Source organism: Rosa rugosa, chromosome 1, assembly GCF_958449725.1.
Source record: "Rosa rugosa chromosome 1, drRosRugo1.1, whole genome shotgun sequence".
NCBI lineage: Eukaryota > Viridiplantae > Streptophyta > Magnoliopsida > Rosales > Rosaceae > Rosa > Rosa rugosa.
This window is the reverse complement of record NC_084820.1, coordinates 44,822,494-44,846,283: the sequence shown is the minus strand read 5'-3', so window position 1 is coordinate 44,846,283 and position 23,790 is coordinate 44,822,494. Positions and strand designations below refer to the sequence as shown.

The window sequence follows — 23,790 nt, the reverse complement described above, 5'->3', positions numbered from 1 at the left end:
TATCGATTTTCAATTTCGATTATTTGGATCACACAAAATCCTTATATGTCTATTAATGTGGTCTAACTTGTTTATTAGTTGTATCAAATAGTATACCTTCCATGAGGAACAATGTAGAGGAAATAGACTTTATCAAAATCGACCGTTGGATGTTATCATGATAAGAATATATGATTATGGTCAAAATTTCAGCTATTTTTGTCGTTGTTTGGGTCTCGATCTACTAGGTCAACCCTAAATACCGGATAAAACTAATATGTTCATTCTCAATTTATTTTTTCGATCTGTCAGCTCTCACTATAAAATTTCACTAGTTGCATTACATATGTTAAAGGAAAAACATATTGTGTGCCTTCATCAAAGCAACTGACGGAGAGGGAATCAAGGAATCAGTGATTACCATCAATCAGCACAATTACGGATCAATCAGCATTTAGTATCATTAATGTAATCGATATTTCCGTTGTAATTCTATCCCTATATAAAGGGACTATGAAATGAAATGAGTAGACCAATTCCAATTGGCATTTTTACTTTAACACGTTATCAGCACGCTCAGAGCAAATAGCCAAGGAAAAAAACCCTAAAAGAAAAACAAAAACTTTTTCTTTTCTGCCGCCACCCAAAAAAAAAAAAACAAAAAAAAAAAAAATCTCCCAACATAGACCGGCCTCAATCACCCTTCACCGGCCTCCAGCCCACAGGACACAACTGCAGCAGCAGCAGCCTGCATCACCACCTTGCAGCAGCACAAGTCCCGGTCGAATCCGACCTCGGCGCAGCAAATCCGGCCAAGTCCCGGTGCCCCAGACCTATTGGCCAGCGCATCCTCCGTCAGCCGGCCTCCATCACCAGGCCGCAAACCTCTGACCTCGTCCTGATCGCCGGCGCTGCCTCCCCTCTGCCGTGCGTCTCGCTCCTAGCCCAACCCAGCAGCTCGCGCTGCAGCCTTCAGCCTCCACCCTGCATCGCAGTACCGGCCAAACCTGCCTGTAGCAGCAACCCGCCTACAGCAGATCCCAGTCACATAGTCACCTGCAAACCAGAAGGAGACGCAAAGGAAGAAGACGCGAAAAAAAAACAGAGAAAAGAAAAGAAGAAAAAAAAAAGAGTGTGCCCGGCCCAAAGAAAAGAGCCGGCCCAACAAAAAAAAAAAAAAAAAAAGGCCCTTCGGTACAGACAAAGAAAAAAAAAAGCAAAAGAAAAAATATATAGAAACAGGTCCCCCCCCCCCCCCCCCGGCCCAGAAGAAGAAAAAAAAAAACAGAAAAAAAAGATCAAAGCCCACTGCTGAAAAGGGAGAGGAAGCGGCCTAGTGTCATAAGCACAAAAACATTGCTACGCACGCCTGCATCAACACGCGCGTGTGCTAGAATTGTTTTATCGAAATCAAGTATGTTTTCTTTATTTTATTTTATGATTTTAACAAAGCATGCTTTATATTTTATTGTTTATGCTTTTATTATATTTTGTTATTAAGCAAGTTTAATTAGATAATTTTGATTGTTTTAAGCATGCCTTATTATTTATGTTTTATATAATTATATTTAAGCATGATTTATAATTATGTTTAAGCTTTATATTTTATTGCTTATGTTTTTATTATGCAATTGTGAGCATGTTTTGTGAATTTTATTTACTCTTATATAATTATTCCTATGCATGTCTTTATATTATGCTATTATTTATATTTTATTTTACGCATGATATATTATTGCTATTATTATGTGTAGTATATAATTTGTTGTATATTTGTGAAATTTGAACATGAAGCTTATTTTTATATGATATATTTAAATGTACTATGATTATTTTTAATGCAACATATCAATACCGTTTGGCCATGATAATGAAAATTCATGCGCATTATACACTCACTTACTGTGATAAAATATTTTCACATAGCATCAAAAAAAATGTGACAATTACGAATCTTGGTCTTGAAATCTAATTCATATGTTTGGAAAATAATTTACGTGGATGTCTTTATGACTGCGTAATTTATATCTTCTCTCTTGTTTTATGTAGATGGCTGATCCAACTCGACCTGAGTTTGACATCTTGGACTCAGAAGGACTTGAGTACCATCGTTGGGTTTTCGATATGGAAACTGCCTTTGTGGCAAAAGACTACACTGCCACCATTACTGATCCCAAAGATGATGAACTATCTAATAAGGTGAAAGCAGATGCCTTAATTTTTCTGAGGCGACATATTGATCCTAGCCTACGCTGGGAGTACCTTCAGTTGAAGACACCCAAAGCACTGTGGGATGCCCTTAAAGGACGTTTTGGGAACATTCACGATACTTTGCTCCCAGGACTGGCTGTTCAGTGGAATGGAATCCGCTTTCTTGACTATAAAAAGGTCAATGACTTCAACAAGGACATGTTGCGCTTAAAGGCACGTCTCAATTTCTGTGGAAGGGAAATCACAGAAGATGATATGATCTACAAGACTCTTACCACCTTTCCTAATTCAGCTTTTATACTAGCGAACCAGTATCAGTTGGATTATGACAACAAAAGAATCACAACCTTCAATAAGTTGATAAGCCTACTGCAAGTGGCTGAGAGACAAAATAAGATTCTCTTGAATAACAATGCCAGGCCCACTGGGACAAAGAAAATTCCAGAGGCTAATTATGGAAAAATGAAAGGTGGAAATAACTCCAATGCAAGGGGGTTTAGACGTGCTGATCCCTACCCACGTGGCAACAATGCACCATGTGGAAAGGGACATGGGGATCATGGAAACAAGATGCCAAAGGAAAGAGTTGACAATGAACCATGCTATAGGTGTGGATTCATTGGGCATTGGTACAAGAACTGCCAAAACAGAGTAGCAGCCAATTACAAGAGGTATAGAGAGTCTAAAGAACAAGAGGCTCACTATATGGAAGAAGGAGGTCATGACCTAGACGTCAACCTTACAATTGCAGACTTCAATGGCAAAGAGGAACTTGCTAAGTCAATGGATGCTCTCAATCTTGACTGATCTGCTTTATTCATTTTATTTTCCAAAGACAGTTGTGAAGGCATAATGCCTCATTTTTAATTAGACTACTACTTGGTCTTAAAGTTTATTTCAATACTGGTTTGATGAATTAGAACAAGACCTTAATTTGATCATCGTTGGCTTATTAATAAATTTTGAATTTTATTCTGAAGCACTGAATTTATTCAAATTTATTTACTATACACATATTTACATGGTTCGAAATAGCATTATAAAGATGTAAAGCAATACATCTAGAGAAAAATTATTAGAATGAAAAGATTATCATTCTACTAAAATAGAAATACTCTAAAGAATATGAGATATATTTAAGAGTTAAATACTGTTTACTCCCTATACTTATAGGGTTTCATCGTTTCAGTCCCTGACCTTCGAATTTCACCTAAAAAGTCCCTGAACTCCCAATTTCCTCCCAATTAGTCCCTGCCGTCAAGCATCAGTCAAATACTCCATTATCTTGCTGACGTGGCGGTCATTTCCCCCCTAAAAAGTCTATTATACCCTCACTTAGTTTTTTTTTTTTGTCTCTTTTTTTTTTTCATTTTATCTTTTCTTCTTCCAGCTTTTCTTTCCTCCTTTGGTCATCCGTCTTCTTCTTCTTCCAAAAACAAAACTCAGTTCTCTCTCCTTCTCCAAACCTTCGGCGACGCCAACGCCACCCACCACCACCATCACAACCCTCATTCCTTTCCTAACCTACGGCCTCCCTTCTCTCCTTATCCCACACCCCAATGTCCTCCCCAACCCCCCGCCGCCGTGTTGGACCGACAACGAGGCCGAAGCCCTCATCTCCATCTTCAAGGACAAGTGGTCCTCTCTCGGCCGCCACCGACTGGGATGACGTCGCCACCACCCTCGCGGCCCAATTCCTACTGGTCTCGCCGTTCAAAACCTCCTCGCAGTGCCACAACAAGATCGAGAAGCTTGGGAGAGAAGTGGAGGTGAGTTCGAAGGTCGAACAAGAACATCTTTGGGACGAGATCGGAGAAGAAGAGTACCACCATCAGCTATCTCTCTCCCCCTCTCTCTCTCTCTCTCTCTCTCTCTGTCAGATCTCTTAATTCGTTTTCGTTTTCTCTAGAAATTTGAAAAGCTTGTGTGTTAGTTCAGCAATGGCTGCCAGCCTGCCACTGATAAAATCTCCAAGCTCAAATCTGAGGTCACCGCTCTTAACCAGATCAGGTATCTATATATCTTCGTCTCCAATCCATTCATATTCTTTGTTTTTGTTTCCGATCTCCTCATTTCAATTTCTCTGCTTTTCTCTGTGTTTATGTGATTCTGGGATCTGGTTCGTACAGATGTGAATCTGAAATGGTTAATTTGTATTGTATGAATCTAAATTTGTTAAAGTTTTGTTCTTTATAGCGCCGGATTGGTTTTGGTTTGGGAATTTGTGATTTGAAGAATTTTGTTTTGAGCCTAAGCTGATATTGCAATTGTTAAACTGAGTTTAAAATGTGATTCACTGTTGCATCTTCAATCTTCGAACTATGTCGGTTGTTACTGTGGCTACAAGCACCAAATGTTTACTGATTATGAATGCTTGATATGTGAATATTTGTGAAACTATCAGATTGTTTTATGTTAACTCCATAGAATCAATTTGGTGGCCTTACCCATGCATCTGAAGGTTCTTACTTTTGTTTATAGATCTGTGGCTGGGCTGTATAACTTGTCGAGTTTTCCTTTGTTCTTCTTGTGTGGTATTGGATTTGCAATTGGGGTATTGTATTTCATTTTAAAGATTTGAGATGATTGTTGCTTCATTTACTGGTTTGGTTGCGATTAAATTATAGACATGAGTTCAGCTTGTTTTTATTTTTCTCTTGCAGATGATGGAGGTGGTGGGTGGCATTGGCGTTGGTGAAGGAGGAGAGGAGGAGATAAACAGAGGAGGAGAAAGAGCTGGAAGAAGAAGATGTAAAAAGAAAAAAAGAAAAAAGAGAGAGAGAAAAAATAAATTCAAAAAAAAAAAAAAAAGAGAATAAAACTAATTAAAAAAAAAGAGTAAGTGAGGGTATAATAGACTTTTTAGGGGGAAAACGACCGCCACGTCAGCAAGATAACGGAGTCTTTGACGGAGTGTTGACGGCAGGGACCAATTGGGAGGAAATTGGGAGTTCAGAGACTTTTTAGGTGAAATTCGAAGGTCAGGGACTGAAATGATGAAACCCTATAAGTATAGGGAGTAAGCACTAATTAACTCTATATTTAAAGAAGCTCTATATGCACCAAGAGCTAATCGAACATTGTTAATGTTTCAAAGCAATTTGTGCCAACGATTATCATGTAAAAACACACCGTGAGAATGGAACTGAATACCTTGATATTACCTCTAATGAATGTGGAAGGAAACGCATCTTAGAGAAACTTATGAATCAATCTAGTGGACTGTACCTCACTACGATTCGGATCATTGAATCCTATGTTGTCACCAATAATGAAATATGGGACTCTGACTCATACAGGCTTTGGCATGACCACCTAGGGCACCCCGGTCGTGACATGATGATCCGTATTTTAAAGAACTCATATGGACATCCCTTCTTTTGAGTGAAAAATAAAATGGGACAAAAATCCGTCACACTGCAAGGTGTCGGTCCTAGTACTGCTCAAATACAGTCATTGCCTTCTGAAGTACCAAAAGCACTACCTCCCTCCCATTATGCCTCATTGACTATTTCAAAGGCATATCACTCGTTTTGCAAAGCCTGCTCTTTAGCAAAAACAGGATCGAGACCTTCCTATGCTAAAGATACAAAACAAAACATTCCATTCTTACAAAGGATACAAGGAGATATCTGTGGACCTATCCATCCAGAATGCGGACCATTTTAAGTACTTTATGGTTCTGGTGGATACTTCGACACACTGGTCACATGTCGCTTTAGTGTCCACAAGAAATGCTGCAAAACTCCTAGCATAGATTATACGTTTAAGGTCTCACCACCCTGATCACCCTATCAAGTCTATAAGGCTTGATAACGCTGGAGAGTTTACATCAAAAGCATTTGATGAATATTGCATGTCTATTGGGATCGATGTAGAGCATCATGTACCCATGTGCATACACAAAACGGTCTCGCAGAAGCCACCATCAAAAGGCTACAGATGGTGGCTAGGGCATTGGTTATGCGCACCAACCTGCCTATATCTGCCTGGGGTTATGCAATATTGCACGCAGCTTTACTTATTCGTTTCAGACCCACTGCTAGCCAACCATTTTCTGCGTACCAGTTGGTAACTGGATATGAGCCTGACATTTCACATTTACGCATATTTGGTTGAGCAGTATATGTGCCTATTGCGCCCCCACAGCGCACTAAAATGGGTCCTCAGAGACGATTAAGTATTTATGTTAGATACGAATCCCCAACAATTATCCGCTATTTGGAAACCCTTGACAGGCGATCTCTTTACCACTAGATTTGCGGATTGTCACTTTGATGAGACAGTCTTCCCGTCGTTAGGGGGAGATAGGAAAAAGGATTTTCCAAGGGAACGACAGGAATTGTCGTGGTTTGTCCCCACTCTGTCTCATTTTGATCCCCGCACTTCACAAAGTGAAAGTGAAGTGAAAAGAATAATCGATCTTCAGAACGTAGCAGATTCGATGCCTGATGCGTTTACTGATATCGTAAAAGTGACGAGATCACATATACCAGCTGCAAATGTGCCTGCAAGGTTAGAAGTCCCCAACAAGGGGCACGGTGCCGCAGATAGAGGCACTGCAACCGCACTTAGTGGAGGTGTGGTTGAGGCCGTGGCTCCCCAAGGAAGAGGGGGAGGCCACTTGGTTCGATTGACACTCACCCAAGGAAGAAGAGGGTGAGTAAGGCACAAACCAATCATCAATGTACAGAATCCCTCTCATGAGATTGTCTCTGATTATAGTTATGTCCATGAATCAATACTGGAGGACGCTCCGATGTTAAAAATGATTCCAGAGAACAAAGAAATCTCAAAGGATTATGAGAGTGCGTATGAGTTGATAGAAAGATCTTCCATACACATTGATGATATATACTGTCGCTCAAGGAATCATAGAGCACGATGATATCGAACCACGCTCTGTTGCAAAATGTCAACAAAGAGCAGATTGGCCTAAATGGAAAGAAACAATCCAGGCAGAATTAGATTCTCTGACAAAGAGACAGGTATTTGGTCTGGTAGTGCTAACCCCACCAAGTGTAAAGCCTGTAGGACATAAATGAGTCTTTGTCAGAAAGCGTAATGAGAAGAATGAAGTCCTGAGGTACAAGGCTCGCCTTGTGGCGCAAGGTTTCTCACAACGCCCTGGAATTGACTACGAGGAGACATACTCTCCCGTAATGGACGTTATAACGTTCCGCTACTTAGTTAGCATAGTAATTTCCGAAGGACTGGAAATGCAGCTCATGGATGTGGTTACTACATATCTCTAGGGGGATCTAGATTCAGAGATATATATGAAAGTGCCTGATGGCCTTACATTACCCAAGTCAAGTGACTCTAAACCACAGAGTGCGTTTGCAATTAAGTTAAAACGCTCACTTTACGGAATGAAACAATCCGGGCGGATGTGGTATACCCGTCTAAGTGACTACTTGATTGGGAAGGGATATAAGAACGATGAAGTATGCCCCTGCGTATTCATAAAGAAAACAAGTTCCGGATTTGCAACTGTAGCTGTATATGTCGATGATATGAACATAATAGGTACTCTTGACGAAATAAGAGAAACCGTGAGCTACTTGAAATCCGAATTTGAGATGAAGGATCTTAGGAAAACTCGATTCTATCTAGGCCTTGAACTAGAACACCGAGTTTGTGGAATACTAATCCACCAGTCTGCGTATGTCCAAAAGTCAGGCGATATAACATGGACAAAGCGCATCCTGCTAGCACTCCCATGATCGGTTGAAGCTTGGATGCAAGGAAAGATCCATTTCGTCCAAAGAAAGATGACGAAGAGGTGTTGGGAGCTGAAATTCCCTATCTAGGTGCAATAGGCGCATTATTGTACCTAGCCTAATGTACTCGACCAGACATTGCATTCTCAGTGAACTTGTTAGCTAGATTTAGCTCAGCGCCAACGCAGCGTCACTGGAATGGTATCAAGAACATCTTCGATACCTAAAAGGAACCATTGACTTGAGACTGTTCTTTCCCTACAGAGAGACAAGAGGGACCGCAGATGGAACTGCAATCCCTAAAGGAAATGTTGATGGCGAAAGCGCCACTCCCTACACCGAAACGCCAAATGACGTTTTGGTTGGTTTTGCTGATACTGGGTATCTCTCTAACCCACATAAAGGTCGTTCCCAAACTGGTTATGTATTTACCAGTGGGAACACGACGATATCTTGGAGATCAACCAAGCAAACCCTTGTGGCTACCTCCTCGAACCACTCAGAGATCATCACTCTACATGAGGCGGTTCGTGAGTGTGTATGGTTAAGAGCTATCATCACACATATTCGAGGGACTAGTGGTTTGAGTTCTACCACTGAAGAGCCTACTTGCATTAATAAAGATAATGCAGCTTGCATCGAACAGATGAAGCTAGGGCATATCAAGGGTGATAATACAAAACACATATCACCAAAGTTTTTCTACAATCAGCAACAACAGGCCCTCCTCAAGATTCAAGTGAATCAAGTAAGATCTGAGGAGAATATAGTAGATTTGTTCACCAAATCATTGCCTAAGGCCATATTTGAGAAACATGTGAAAAGCATAGGAATGCGAAGACTTTCCAAGCTCCCCTGATTAATGTAAGTATCAGGGGGAGGTGTAGACGTCAGGGGGAGTCTAACACACACATGTCATCCTCAAATGTAAAAGGTGCGTTGTGCTCTTTTCCTTCGACCAAGGCGTATTTTTTGTCCCACAGGGTTTTTATTGTTACTTGGCAAGGTTTTTAGTGAGGCAACAACTCATGCACCATTTCGCTTTGACTTGGCACAAGGGGGAGTGTTAAAGGAAAAACATATTGTGTGCCTTCATCAAAGCAACTGACGGAGAGGGAATCAAGGAATCAGTGATTACCATCAATCAGCACAATTACGGATCAATCAGCATTTAGTATCATTAATGTAATCGATATTTCCGTTGTAATTCTATCCCTATATAAAGGGACTATGAAATGAAATGAGTAGACCAATTCCAATTGGCATTTTTACTTTAACAACATACACTTATTTTAGTGTGCCGAACGGTCGTCTAAACGCTAATATGGCTAATTTCGATTAACATTGAATATACGCGGTATGCTAGTTATCTTGTTATGTGGTGAGCTAGGAGTAATTTAAATTATTTTTTATTTTTAATCAAAAGGTTAAATTAACATTAATTATTCAATTAAGTGTAAAAGTAAATGAGAATTGGTCTACTCATTTCATTTGATAGTCCCTTTATATAGGGAGAGCATTACAATGGAAATATCAATTACAATAATGATAGTAAATGCTGATTGAGCTATAATTGCAATCCCTTAATCTTTAGTGATGGTTTCTAAGAACTACCAGATATATATAAATGCAAAATGTATCACAAGGTTTCATGAGCTAATTGGAGCCATGAATGTAGCTGAGAAGCACAAACTAGAGATGACCGTAGAGACGTTTGTCTTCGATGTAGAGTGTCCGGACATCGGACAAAGGCATGTAACGCATCCCAGAATGTTGCAAACGCATATAGGATGTGTTGTGAAGCAAGGGAAGCAAACTACATGGAACAAGAAGATCAAGAAGGTGATCTCGAGCTAACTTCAAATCTGACCAAGATCAAGAGAATGAGGAAGAGACTGAGGTCCTATTTGTTATGTGTTGACGTCTGATGATGCCAATAAAGTTTGGCATGTGAAGGAAATTACTTCTGTATTTCTATATAACTTTGCTGCATAAGGAGCCTGCGGTTTTGATCATCAAGATCCTGCAACTTTGATATTTATAGCTATTGAATTTCATACAATCTCTCTGATTTATGCTTAGATGATATGTAATAGCTTCCCTACTTAAGTATATTGGACAAATGATATCATATCCCCTTTCCGGTATCCTCTCCTTTGCCCTGAGTGATGGCCTGACCGGCCGACGGATCCTCAACGGATAACGGATAGAGATGGTATCCACATCCATTTTAGTAATGGACATATAGGGAAGACTTCTAGAACTACCATACGACCATTTGTATGTTGAAGATAAATAGGAAGAGTTTCTGAAGACGCTCTTAAGTAATTATTTGTTCGTGTCCGCTAAATTTAAGCGTAGTTAGTGCAGTCCAGTATTACATTGTTGCTTTCATTGGTGATATAGCGAAAATTCTTCCATACACGGCAGTGGAAGTACACATACAATTTCGGAGACACGTGGCCCAATCTGATCCGTCCAATATGTGGGCTCAGAATGAAGCCATATAAGCCATTGATTAAAGCTTACTTTTTTTAATAGTCAAATTTGACTGTGAAGGAAAAAAAATATAGGTTAATTACATGAGTCAATCGGTAAAAAATTTTAGATGATACATTTTCCCATGAAATTTTAATCTATGCTTTCCTCGACTTTGCTACCAGTGCACCTCCGTGCTCTTCTACCGTCGGGACGGTCCTGATCGGCAGCAAAGGTATGAAGTTCACAGACTAGCCAGTAATAGAGCTCCCGGTCCACGACTCCATCCTCTCCTTCCAACAAGACAACGACTCCCTCGATGTCGGCACCACCGTCTGGCCCTGCTCATACTCCGACGGCCAAGCGGTCCTCGATGTCAACCAAATTATAGATGAATCTGACTCTGGTGACGACGATGCAGTTGGGGAGGAGAGAGCCGGAGTCGAAAAAGTCGAGAAGAGGGTTGGTGCCCGAGAAGTGGATAGGTGAGGTCGCGCGCCAAGAGCGCTTGAGGATTCTGGAGTAGGTGAATGAGTCATGGGGTTTGGTGGATTTCGAGAATTTGTGAGGATTCTGGAGCGGAATGCTTGATTCCAACTTTCCAAGAGAGTGGAAGAAGGTGAGGAATGCGATCTCGGGGACGATTCTCCGGGCTTCGATATCAGGTTTTGGAAAAAGTTTAGTTGAATGGGTTTAGATCCACTACGATAGCTGATTGATGCTGGATTCCTCCCACAGCAGCTTTGATATTATTATTCTTTTAGAGTTGGGCTCTATACTTGCAATTGAAAGTTCAGGCATTCTTACCTAGCTTACTGTGAATAACATTGTTTGTAGGAGAGAACTTCAGCTACGTATTAGTGCTATGTTGACTATGAGGAAGTTTGGCTCTACAGTTAGTTCCTTCACTTGTAGCCATTAAAACCCAGATTTTGCAGAGAAAATGGCCGATCGTTGTCTTCTCTCCCACATCAGCTGTAACATGAGTATGATATATAAAGAAAACAAGGTAACAAAACGTACTGATATCGGTTGGTTCAGTGGTGAAGACACGAAGAGGCCAAATGTCATCTACATTCTATTTTGGATGATTTTTTTTTAAAAGGAATTTCATTAAATCAATTAGTTATTATTTTCTTGGGTACAAATTTATTATTTTTTTAATTGAAATAAATCTATAATTTCTTTTTTATTTATCAAGTATTCTTTTTAATAGTTATTTGTGTATTGAAAGTTTATCAGGTTTGCAAACAGAGCCTGGTTCACTTGTCTTCAGTGAGTAATCTCTGGCAAATTTACAACTGCTGGTTCGCGATCTGGATCACCAAATTTAACATTTAATGATCCAGAGTTGAACGACATTTCATGGGTTATTCCATGCAATATGATATAATGGTGTTCATCTTTCTTGCAATTTGATTGATTTTCATCTCAAATTTCTGTTCTGGTTTCATCTAAGATGTTTTTTCACTGTTGCTGTTTTCTGGTCTCATTTTGGCGACCCTCATTCTGGTCTCATTTTTATTCGTTTTGGTGTTTATCTCAAAACTCTTTTATCTACCTACCTTTTAAATCAAAATAATTTTATTTCCAACAATACAAAACTTCAATTTCAGAAATTATTCACCAAAACTAGAAGTAAAATTTACTTAATGTTAAAGGAAAAACACAAATGTGCCTTCGTCAAAGTAACTAATGAAGAGGGAATTAAGGGATTGCGATTATAGCTCAATCAACATTTACTATCATTATTGTAATTGATATTTCCGTTGTAATTTTCTCCCTATATAAAGGGACTATAAAATGAAATGAGTAGACCAATTCCCATTTACTTTTACACGTTATCAGCACGAGTCTCTAGCCCTAGCTTCGAAAGAAAAAAAAACCCAAACCCTAGAAAAAACACTTTCTTTTCTTTCTGCCGCCACCCTAAACAAAAAAAATAAAACATAAAAAAAAATTTCTCCCCATCCAGACCGCGCCTTCGCGCCTGCATCACCGACCTCGTCCCTCCTCCCAGTGCCTGCATCACCCACAGTTGCTGCTGCACCTCGCCTAGCGCAGCCCACCCATTGCTGTTGCCTCCCAGCGTCTCCAGCCCGCTTCACACCTCGTTTTGCTTGCACACTACTTGCGAGAACGCAACAGATCTGCAGAAAAAAAAGGGGGACAGAACACCAGAAGGATGAAGAAGACGCGAAGAAGAAGAGAGAAAAGAAGAATAAGAGAGAAAAAAAAAAGAAGAAAAAAAAAAAAGGGGTGACCCGGCCTAAAGACAAAAAAAAAAAACAAAAGAAGCAGGCCCTGCGGCCAAGAAAAAGAAAAGAAAAGAAAAAAAAAAAAGAACAAGGCCCCGTGGCCCACTGCTGAAAAGAGAGAGGAAGCGACCCAGTTTTTCTCAAGCCCAAAAACATCGCTAGGCACGCCTGCATCAACAGGCGCGTGCGCTAGGATCATTTTTGTTTTCTCGAAAACCATGTATGTTTTTTTTTATTTTATATATATTTTTTGGCTGCCTTGTTTATATTCCACTTTTCATATATCTTATTATATGTGTTATATATATTCGTGGAATCTAAAGCATGTGAATTTTATCTACGCTTTTATAATTGTACTTACATGTGCTTACACAAGCATTTGCAAAAGCATAATTAGCTATAAATGAGCTACGCTCATGTTACCGCCAGCGGTACCAACTACCACCAAAGGTGTGACCCACGGAAACACCGCCGAGCAGGCTACCGCCTGAGCCCCGGCTTGTCCCTAGATCACCGCTAACGCGCCGCGCCAAGATAGCATCAGAAGCTCCAGGAGCTGGGAACTGAAGCACATCAGTTCCACATCGAAAACAAGGAAGAGGCCAGCCTCTTCCGGCCTCTTCCTCACCTATAAAAGGTCCATTCCTCTCTCCTCATTGATTACGCATTCATTACTTGTCTATCGTTATTCTGTCAACGCAGATACATTGACTGACTTAGACATCGGAGAAGAGAAGACCGCCCAACGCGGTCTCCCTCTGACGCCGCTTTGTATCTTATTTGACAGGTAGCGGAGAACCATTGCAAGTGAGCGGTTCGCCCACCGGACCCGCGTTAATTAAGGATTAAGCCACCGCTGAATTCTTATACATTAACATTGGCGCTGTCCCTTGAACAAAAGGTCATCCCACCACATCTACCATGACTAACGGTAGCGGGGAAGTCGCCAACGAACAAGTAGGCCAAACTACCATCCCCCAACCCACCAACCCAGCAGATGACGCCAACCGAGCACTATTCACCACTCTCGCCGACCATGGCACCGGATTTCAGGGCCCGCATATTGGAGCCACGGTGGAGACTCGCCCAGGCAGCAGCCGCCCACCGCCGGTACAGGACCTTGCCGCCAAGTACGAGCTGGCATTGGCGGAACTTCACAAGGCCAACAGGGAGCGAGAACAAAAGCGCAAAGAAAAGACCGAGGCCCATAAGCAAGTGACCACCCTGATGTCAAAATTTGACGAGTTGAAGAGAGCGCTAGGGGCAAACACCAACCCTCCGCAAAGCGAACAGTCGCGGAGTACCAGGCATAGCTGGCCCCTCATGGGAAATGTGGTACGACCGGCGGCCTTGCAAATGCAGGTGCCACTAAACCCACCAGAGCTGATAGGAATGGGCCCTCCACCACCACCACGCTTAATGATAGAGCAGGAGGCGGAGTCACAACCGCGTAACAACCACAGCGCGACAAGGGCAAGAACGGAAGGTAATGCACCACCTCCAGGGCGACAACTGGATCAGCGGTACGTTCAGGCAGGACCCCCCGGTGACACAACAACCTTAATCCTGGAGAGGATGCAGCAACTAGAGCAAAGGCTAGTGCGGGCAGAGGCCGGCGCCCCGACAACATCGCAAAACCCACTATTCGCGTCAAGGCCAGGGTCGTTCACCGCCCAAATCCTGCAGGCCGTCAGGCCAACGCATGCCAAAACACCAAAGATGCCACAATACAGCGGCTCGACCGATCCCTTCGTCCACATGGACACCTTCAAGAAAGTCACCAACAACAAGGGATTCGACGACGCCACCCTCAGCCACTTGTTCAGCGAAACGCTAGACAGCGAGGCAATGAGCTGGTTCTTTGAATGCCCGCCGGGCTCCATAGGCTCATTTTTGGCACTCTCGAGTGCTTTCTTATCAAGGTTCATCCTGTTGTTCGCTGGACACCAAAGCACGAGTCAATTGCTAAATGTAAGGCAAAGAGAGGATGAAACGCTCAAGGCTTTTGTCACCAGATGGAGGGCGGCGACATCCCAGTACCGCGACTTGGATAAACCAATGGTGTTGGCGGCCTTTAAGCAAGGCCTCCTAAAGGGACCATTCCTGTACCATATCAACTACAATCATCCAAATGCCACATATGACCATGTCATGAATGAGGCTGTCATCCATGCACAGGAGGAGTTCATCACGTACGGAGAGATCCCACCGCCTCCGTCAATACCAATAAAGTCCACTCAGCCCCCCTCTAATCATCAGGAAACCACCAAGGCCTCTATGGTACCGCCCACTGACAAAAAGAGGGAGTGGCAACAAAGCAATCACCACAGCAAGCGGCAGAAAGATCAGCACTTCAACAAGGGCGGCCGCTCATCCCAGGGGGACAATCGCAACAGGCATACCGACTCTTCCCAGAGGTACGCAGTATTCACAGTCCTCACGGCTACGTATGAAGAGATATACGATCAGTGCAAGGACATGATCCCGGCACCACCGCCAAGGAAATACGCTAAAAGGGGCAAACCAAGGAACACAGGCAAATGGTGCAAATATCACGAGGACAGCGGTCACAACACTAACGACTGCAACGCTCTCAAGACAGCAATCGAGACGTTGTACAGAGATGGCAAACTAGAACAGTTCAAGATCGGCCAACCACCTCCTGTAGTCGCTAACATTGAGCCTATGCGCCGCATCAATACCATCGACGGAGGGGCGCCCGTCACCAACATGTCCCACAGGGCAAGAAAGCGCTATGCGCGTGCCAACCACCCCAAGGAAATTTGTAACATCTGCTACGAAAGATCCGCCAAACTGCCAAAATCAGGATGGGAACCCATCACCTTTTCTGAGGAAGAGGAGCGCGGAATACACCTTCCCCACGACGATCCATTCTTGATCGACGCCATGCTCGATAAATGGTCCGTGGGAAGGGTCCCCGTCGACAGCGGATCCGCTGTCAATGTGATCTTCAACGGCTGCTACAACCAGCTCTAGCAGAACAGAAAACAGCTGCAAGATCACGAACCGCTACTAAGCTTCTCCGGAGACATCACACAACCGCTAGGATCTGACTACATGCGCCTGGCAATAGGCGCCAGCCCTTGCACGGCAGAGGTACCTACAGAGTTTATCGTTGTCGATTGCTACAGGTCATACAACGCCATCATCGGCCGGCCGGCGCTCAACAAGCTTAGGTGTATCATCGCCGGATACATGCTACTCATGAAGTTCCCCACGCCTAACGACACGGGATGTGTGTGGGGCAGCCAGCAGCTGGCACGAGAGTGCTATTCGACGACTGTGGCACGGTCGACGCGCCGCCACGAGATCCTAATGGTTGGAAGTCACATGCCGCTGACGGATGCAATTGAGGATCACAGGGACAGTGAGGAAAAATACGTGAAGAAGGAGCCTGTTAATCCAGAGACATCCTTGCAAATCATCAGCATCTCGGACGAGCACCCTGAGCTGACCTTCCGCATTGGCGCTCAACTTGCGCCGGAGATTGCGGCAGAACTCACACAGTTTTTGCGAGACAACGCCACAGTGTTTGCATGGTCCTATGCGGACATGCCAGGCATCTCCCCTGAGATTATCACCCACAAGTTGAGTATCAAACCGTCCTTCTACCCAGTTAAGCAAAAAAGAAGAGCCTTCGATGAGGAAAAGTACCGTGCAATACAGGAAGAGGTAACAAAGCTACGGGGCATCGGGTTCATCCGCCAAGTCAACTACCCACAGTGGATCTCTAATCTGGTCATGGTCAAAAAGCCCAACGGCAAGTGGCGTATGTGTGTAGACTTCAAAGGCCTTAACAAGGCATGCCCCAAAGATAGTTTCCTGCTACCCCGCATTGATCAACTGGTCGACGCAACTGCCAGACATGAATTGCTCAGCATGATCGACGCATTCTCTGGATATAATTAGATCAAGATGCACCCCGGCGACCAAGAGTGCCCTTCACCACCGACAAAGGCCTATACTGTTACAATGTAATGCCTCTTGGATTGAAGAACGCCGGAGCAACATACCAGCGGCTGATGAACGCCATGTTCGCGGAGCACCTTGGAAAAATAATAGAGGTCTACGTGGACGATATGCTCGTCAAGAGCATCACAGCCAGCGGACACGTGGCAAACCTTCGCATCATATTCGCCATTCTCCTCGCATACGGCATGCGCCTAAACCCTGAGAAATGCTTCTTCGGCGTCACCGCCAGCAAATTCTTGGGCTACATCGTCAGCGAACGGGGTATTGAGGCCAATCCAGACAAGATTCCTAGGAAAGAGAACGCCAAGGCTGACTCCCTGGAAAGACTAGCAACCGCTCAGCCACACCAGAGTCCAACGGACACAAGAGTGGAGTGCCTGGACAGGCCAAGCATCACCAGGACCTTGGCGGAGATATTCAATATTGAGGTTAATCCTAGCTGGATAGATGAGATAATTGAATACAAACTCAACGGCACACTGCCAGACGACAAGGTAGCGGCAAGACAACTAAAACGAAGGGCAACCCGCTACAACATACAGAATGGCAAGCTCTACCGCCAGGGGTTCACCCATCCCAACCTCCGGTGTCTCACCCTAGAGGACGGGAAGGTCGTCTTGCAAATGATACATGCGGGAGCATGCAGAAATCACTCAGGCGCCAGATCTCTGGCTAATCACACCATGCGGCAAGGATACTTCTGGCCCACACTCGCCGACGACGCTAGAGAAATCTTCAGATCTTGCCACAAATGCCAACAGTATGCAGATCTCCCTCATGCCCCAGCAGAGCCGCTCTCTATGGGGCCTCGACCTGGTTGGCAAGTTACCAACCGCGAAGGGCCAATTCAAATACATCATTGTGGCCATTGATTACAATAGCAAATGGATAGAGGCGGAACCACTGACAGCAATTACTACTGCCAAGGTAATCCACTTCCTGTGGAAAAATATCTATTGCCACTACGGCGTCCCCCACACCATCATCACAGACAACGGAACACAGTTCAATAACAAAGAGATCATATCTTTCACCGCCAACCTGGGCACCAAGATGAGTTTCGCATCTGTGGCGCACCCTCAGACCAACGGCCAGGTTGAGGCGGCAAACAAGATAATCAAGAAACTCCTAAAAAAGAAACACGACGACGCCAAGGGCTTATGGGCGGAGCGATTACCAGAGGTTCTGTGGGCAATTAGGACAACCCCAACATCCGCCAATGGCGAAACGCCATTCTGTATGATGTTCGGAACTGAGGCCGTCTTACCCATAGAAGTCACTCAACCTACCGCCAGGGTCGAAGGCTACTGCCCCAAGACCAACGACGAAGGCATCAACCTCGACAAAGATCTCCTCGAGGAAAAGCGCCACAAAGCCCATTTGAACAACTTGCAAAACAAACAGCGGGTATCGCGCTTCTATAACGCCAGAGTCAAAGCTCAGAACCTCTAACTTGGGGACTGTGTAATGAAAGAGGTCATTCCACAGCCAAAAGCCCTCCGCCCAACTTGGGAAGTATCGTACAAAATAGTAGAAGTCGTCAGCCCAGGCACATTCTACTTAATGGACAAGGATGGCGTCACCACGACCCACCCTTGGAACACCGAACACCTTCGGTATTATTACAAATAGTCACACCGCTACCCAAGAGCATCTTGACTTAGCTAAATTTTTGTTCAATATTTAGCTAAGGGAAGCTACCCAACGGGTACTCTCCCTCTTTTGTAAACGCTGATCTCTCAGCTATCAATGAAACGAGGAATTATTCAAACCATTGTTCCCCATAAGCACAAGTTAACTGGCAATGCCAATAACGGTCAGCGAACAATGTCCGCTACATCCTGCACTTGGAACAATCTTAATCCCTTTAATGTTTCATTGATTAGCAAAAGCACAAGGCAAGAAACTCTAGCGGTATATCCACGAGCAAAGAACACAATAAACAAAAACACTTCACATATCTAGGGTCGGGACTCCCCGCCCAAAAGGTCAAGTCAAGTTACAAATAAAAGATACTGCTATTACAAAACAAAATGAGGAAGTCACGGATCATTCTCAACGGACGGGACTCATTCGCCATCAACCGGCGGCCGCTGCACAACTAGGCGGCTCGTCTAATCGGACCCAGGACCAGTAGGGCTTGGCGTAAACGGGGTACAATCCGCCCGCGTATGGGCCGCCATAAAATTCACCCGGGAGACTTCAGACGGAGTAGGTTGTGGAGTCCGCTCCGACCCAACCGCCAAACCGTGGCTGCTTTCGCCACCGCCAGAGTGCGCACCCTCAGCATGGGCAGCAGCGGTCCCGCCTACCTCAACGGGCGGCCGCCTCACCGAACCAGCAGGCTGGTTCGCTTTGACCCAGTCAATGGCGCCTTTCTTGTTCAGCAATTCCAAGTTGGCAGCGGCACCAGACTTCGCTGCATCGAGCAACGCCCGCTGATACGCCGGGGACTGCTTAAACGACTCCACAGCAGCAAGCTCCGCACCATTCTTCTCACGCCCCAGGCGGGCAAGTTCCTCCTCCAATATCTTCAACTCCGCGGACTTGGCGGCGGAATCCCGTTGAAGGATCTCAACCCTCTTAGTCTTCGCCATCAGCTGATCCTTCGCCAACGCTGCCTCATGCTCCAGATGGCAGACGCGATCGTTCCGCTCAAGATCCCGCTCAACAGCAACAGATAACTTGCCACGAGCGTCCAGCGCATCGTACTCAGCCTTAGTCAGGCACCGCTCAGTATCCACCAGCTTGTCCCGCACCTCCGTCAGCTCTCTCTGAAGACCTTCAACCTCCTCCCTCAGCTGCTGCTCAACCCGGGGCTGATGCGATGCCGCTAGGAACAACTCATGAAGGCCAACAGATAGATGCCCAAATGCCGAGCTGAACGGCGATTGCTGGACCACCGTCGGACGAGCGATCCCATCCAGTCCGCCAAACCCAAGCCGCTCACACAGATGGTAGAGGAACTCCCGCTCCGGCTCACTCAGGAACTCAGCATAGGTGGCAAAAAAATCCAACCCACTGCGGGACCCCTCCCCAACGGCCTCCTCAGCGGCGGCAGCAGTAACCAACGGATTAGCCTGCCTGGCCTTCTTCTGCCTCTGCTGACGCACCCCGATTGGCAATGCGTCCGCTACCTCCTCTCGCTCTTCGACATCATTCGGACGCCTCTTACTAAGAATAGGGCCCGGAGCGGCACCCTCAACAGCAGGCCCCTAAGTGCCTTCAGGCTCTAATCCCGCAATGGTGACGGGAGCCTTCCCTGGCACTACCTTTTCCGCCACCACTTTCTCCCGCTGAAACCCACGACGGATAGCGGGCACTCGCTCCCCCTCTATTGCGACCGGTGCCCGGCTCCCACCGGCAGCCCCACGACCCGTATCAGCCTCCGCCTGCATCAAGGGCGACTCAGCGGCAGCAAGATGTGAGTGAAGCGGCATCGGCATCACCACCGCAGTCTCAGACTGGCTCAACGCCAGAGTCGCGGGATCGACAACCGTACGCTGAGCTTCCAGCCCGGCGGCATACATACCCTCCATGAAGTCTTGAAGAGCCGCACGATCCATTGCTTTGACAAATGCTTCACGGCTTGCCTTGTTCCCCGGCGGTGAGTCTGAACAAGCACAACGCTAGTTAGCACAGAGCCAAACCAAATTCAAACTGCACTTCGGCGGAAGATACTTACCAACTGCGCGCGTCAAACGCACGGCCACCAACAGATCCCAATTGGTGAGCAAACGGAGGTCCACAAGGTTACGGTTCCGCCAACAACTTTTAATTCTCTCTAAATGACACTGATCCTCGCCCGTCAAGTTAAACCGCAGGCCCGCTGCACAAGAAAAGAAACAGCAGTTAAAACCAGGCACGGCACACGAATCCACCCGCTCAGGACAGCTGAAACTAGCAACAACCTCGGATTGGCTGAAACTCTGACTTAATCCTATGCGTCGGCACCCCTTCATTCAACCCAGCATCGTACTCCCACCCTGATGTCGCAACGCAGTAGGTCGATCGCCAGCGGCCCATCGAGTCCTTCAGGTTTTCGATCAACTTAAACGCATCCTGGCGGCGGGTGAGGTTCACCTGTCCATGACACCCCTGACGCCTCACGTACACCAGCTCGTAGAAGTGCAGAACCTCCGCTACAGTCGGACCCTCGCAGCCGGACAACTGCCACAACGAGTTCAGCGCCATCAACAAACCCCACATATTAGGGCAAACTTGCCCGAGAGCAATGTCAAGCTCGCATATCAAGATCTGAAGGTTAGGCAGCAGCGGAAATGTGACACCCTGGCGGAACATGGCCTCGTGAACCGCGACATGGCCAGCCTCCAGAAACGACGCTCTCTCATTTGAGGCGGGCGGCAGCATCTTCACCACACCAGGAAGGCGATATGTCCGCTTGATCCTGGCAATGGCGGACGCACACATCGGGCCCCCCGCCTCGTCCACTGGAGTGCCATCTCGCAGCACCCAGGCGGATTCTATCTCCTCGCCGCCTACTGCTTCCTCATGGGCGGAACCGCTGGCCACACTATAGTTAGCTTGCCTCTGTTCAAACTGATCCCAAGCGACATCCGCCTCCCGTGCCGACGAACCCTCCGGACGATCGGTACGTGCCATGACTTCTTCCCGGGGTATTGTTTGCAACGGCTCGATTTCTAGTGGTGCCGACAGTGGGATTCCTGCATGGGTAGATGGACGCAACGAGTCAATAAAAAACCTATCGAAATCGCTGAGCGACTCGTCAGACCCGGAATCCTCACTGCTCGAAATCATCACAACGCTAGCCATCGCAAACCCTAAAACCCAAGGTCAGTCAGTGCTAAACAGATCTAAACTATTCCTACATCACTTTTTCAGGCAAAGAATACCAAGAACAACCAAATTCAGAAACCCAGAAAATACCAAAACAAGAACATGGCATATGCTCAACCACAACCCAGATTCAGCCATCCAACAAATCCATAACATGCAAAACTCTACCAAAATCCTCCAAACCCATCCTTAACACTCCTAAACCCTCAGTCACACACAACCATAAGCAGAGGCTATCCCAAATGCCAGAAATCGAAAGTTTACAAAGAAAAAATCAAACAGAGGCAAGCAAGGCCAAGATCACCAACCTGGTGCACAAGAGACTCGGCACGCTTGTGGATATCTCTTCGCTCCAACAAATCTTCTCTGCAACAAGCAACAGTCTCCCTCGATTTGCAGAACAAAACCCTCGAACCTTCACAGAGCAACAGCTTGAAGACAGAGACGCAGACTTTGAAATACAGAAGATGTCAAAACCACTGTGGTTTCCCTCTCTTTTATGTCAACGTCGAACAAATCAGGACCGACCGCTGAAAACGACAACAAACGTACACCATACACGTTTCCCACGATCTCACCCACTATCCAGACTAACCGAAGCGTCGCCTCGGTTACAAAAACGATAATTACTCGCATTAATGACGAAGAGACGGGCGTGCGCAACAGGCGTATGCAGACACGTCGCCAACCCAACACCGTACCGACACGTGTAAACAGCTGTCAGACAAAACGTCTGAACAAGGTAACCGTAAAAAAAGGGGGCAGGCAAGCCAACCGTCTCGTAAGTGAGACAGTCCGCTAAGCGCAACTCCGCTAGCGGAACTTCTCCCGCTCATCTCGCAAGCGAAGCAGTCTCCGCTAAGCGCAACTCCGCTAGTGGAACTTCTCCCGCTCATCTGGCAAGCGAAGTAGTCTCCGCTAAGCGCAACTCCGCTAGCGGAACTTCTCCCGCTCATCTGGCAAGCGAAGCAGTCCGTTAAGCGCAACTCCGCTAGCGGAACTTCTCCCGCTCATCTGGCAAGCGAAGCAGTCCGCTAAGCGCAACTCCGCTAGCAGAACTTCTCCCGCTCATCTCGCAAGCGAAGTAGTCTCCGCTAAGAGCAACTCCGCTAGCGGAACTTCTCCCGCTCATCTGGCAAGTGAGACAGTCTCCGCTAAGCGCAACTCCGCTAGCAGAACTTCTCCCGCTCATCTCGCAAGTGAAGCAGTCCGCTAAGCGCAACTCCGCTAGCGGAACTTCTCCCACTCATCTCGCAAGCGAAGCAATCTCCGCTAAGCGCAACTCCGCCAGCGGAACTTCTCCCGCTCATTTTACAAGTGAAGCAGTCTCCGCTAAGTGCAACTCCGCTAGCGGAACTTCTCCCTTGCATCCACCAAGGTAACACCTACTCTTCACAACGACCGCCACGCGGCATTGTAGACGAGATTTGCTCCTCCGGGACAAGGGGACACGTCAACAGTCTACGACGGCCCTGATCAGGCACGTTGACCCCCCGACACTAGGGTATCAAAAAATTGGGCTCGCTACCTAATACCCTCTGCTCCGCGGAGCTCCCCTCAACAAACAAAATGCCGACCAAACGGAGGTCTATCTTAGCCGGGGAGTGGGGGACTCCCTGGGAGGCCTAGCAGGGGCCCACCCGAAAAGGTACAAAGCGTTTGTTCAGTAAGTCCATGGTTGACAATGCACTGACGCTAATTAAGCTTTGCAAGTCTAGCTGAAGTAACGCTTTAAACCGCTAGGCAACTCCCCAACCAAGATTGCCCTCCTTGACTGGGGACTTGGGGGACTTGTACTTACATGTGCTTACACAAGCATTTGCAAAAGCATAATTAGCTATAAATGAGCTACGCTCATGTTACCGCCAGCGGTACCAACTACCACCAAAGGTGTGACCCACGAAAACACCGCCGAGCAGGCTACCGCCTGAGCCCCGGCTCGTCCCCAGATCACCGCTAACGCGCCGCACCAAGATAGCATCAGAAGCTCCAGGAGCTGGGAACTGAAGCACATCAGTCTCACATCGAAAACAAGGAAGAGGCCAGCCTCTTCCTCACCTATAAAAGGTCCATTCCTCTCTCCTCATTGATTACGCATTCATTACTTGTCTATCGTTATTTTGTCAACGCAGATACATTGACTGACTTAGGCATCGGAGAAGAGAAGACCGCCCAACGCGGTCTCCCTCTGACGCCGCTTTGTATCTTATTTGACAGGTAGCGGATAACCATTGCAAGTGAGCGGTCCGCCCACCGGACTCGCGTTAATTAAGGATTAAGCCACCGCTGAATTCTTATACATTAACAATAATTATGCCTACACATGCCTT

At 45.9% G+C, this 23,790-nt stretch overlaps 3 protein-coding genes across 3 annotated transcripts; all 3 read left to right on the top strand.

The window, feature by feature from the left end:
• Positions 1 to 1,258: 1,258 nt before the first annotated feature.
• LOC133728890 (uncharacterized) lies at positions 1,259 to 4,386 on the top strand. The gene is made up of 4 exons (XM_062156331.1): positions 1,259 to 1,393; positions 2,029 to 2,798; positions 4,129 to 4,200; positions 4,320 to 4,386. Exons 2-4 carry the CDS (start codon positions 2,029 to 2,031, stop codon positions 4,384 to 4,386), a joined length of 909 nt encoding a protein of 302 aa, XP_062012315.1. The 5' UTR covers positions 1,259 to 1,393.
• Positions 4,387 to 14,497: 10,111 nt separating this feature from the next.
• On the top strand, positions 14,498 to 15,646 carry LOC133728883 (uncharacterized). Its single transcript, XM_062156319.1, has one exon. The coding sequence runs from the start codon at positions 14,498 to 14,500 to the stop codon at positions 15,644 to 15,646; it is 1,149 nt and encodes a 382-aa protein (XP_062012303.1).
• Positions 15,647 to 17,272: 1,626 nt separating this feature from the next.
• Positions 17,273 to 18,651, top strand: LOC133728861 (uncharacterized). Its single transcript, XM_062156293.1, has 2 exons — positions 17,273 to 18,049; positions 18,529 to 18,651. The coding sequence occupies exons 1-2, from the start codon at positions 17,273 to 17,275 to the stop codon at positions 18,649 to 18,651; spliced, it is 900 nt and encodes a 299-aa protein (XP_062012277.1).
• The last annotated feature ends 5,139 nt before the right edge of the window (positions 18,652 to 23,790 follow it).

Coding starts and splice junctions, on each gene's coding strand:
- LOC133728890 (XM_062156331.1), top strand. CDS start 2,029: ATGGCTGATCCAACTCGACCTGAGTTTGACATCTTGGACTCAGAAGGA. Junction 2,799..4,128: donor GACAATGAACCATGCTATAG/GTGTGGATTCAT, acceptor GTGTTAGTTCAG/CAATGGCTGCCAGCCTGCCA. Junction 4,201..4,319: donor ACCGCTCTTAACCAGATCAG/GTATCTATATAT, acceptor TGGTTCGTACAG/ATGTGAATCTGAAATGGTTA.
- LOC133728883 (XM_062156319.1), top strand. CDS start 14,498: ATGAGCTGGTTCTTTGAATGCCCGCCGGGCTCCATAGGCTCATTTTTG.
- LOC133728861 (XM_062156293.1), top strand. CDS start 17,273: ATGCGGGAGCATGCAGAAATCACTCAGGCGCCAGATCTCTGGCTAATC. Junction 18,050..18,528: donor ACTTGCAAAACAAACAGCGG/GTATCGCGCTTC, acceptor TTCATTGATTAG/CAAAAGCACAAGGCAAGAAA.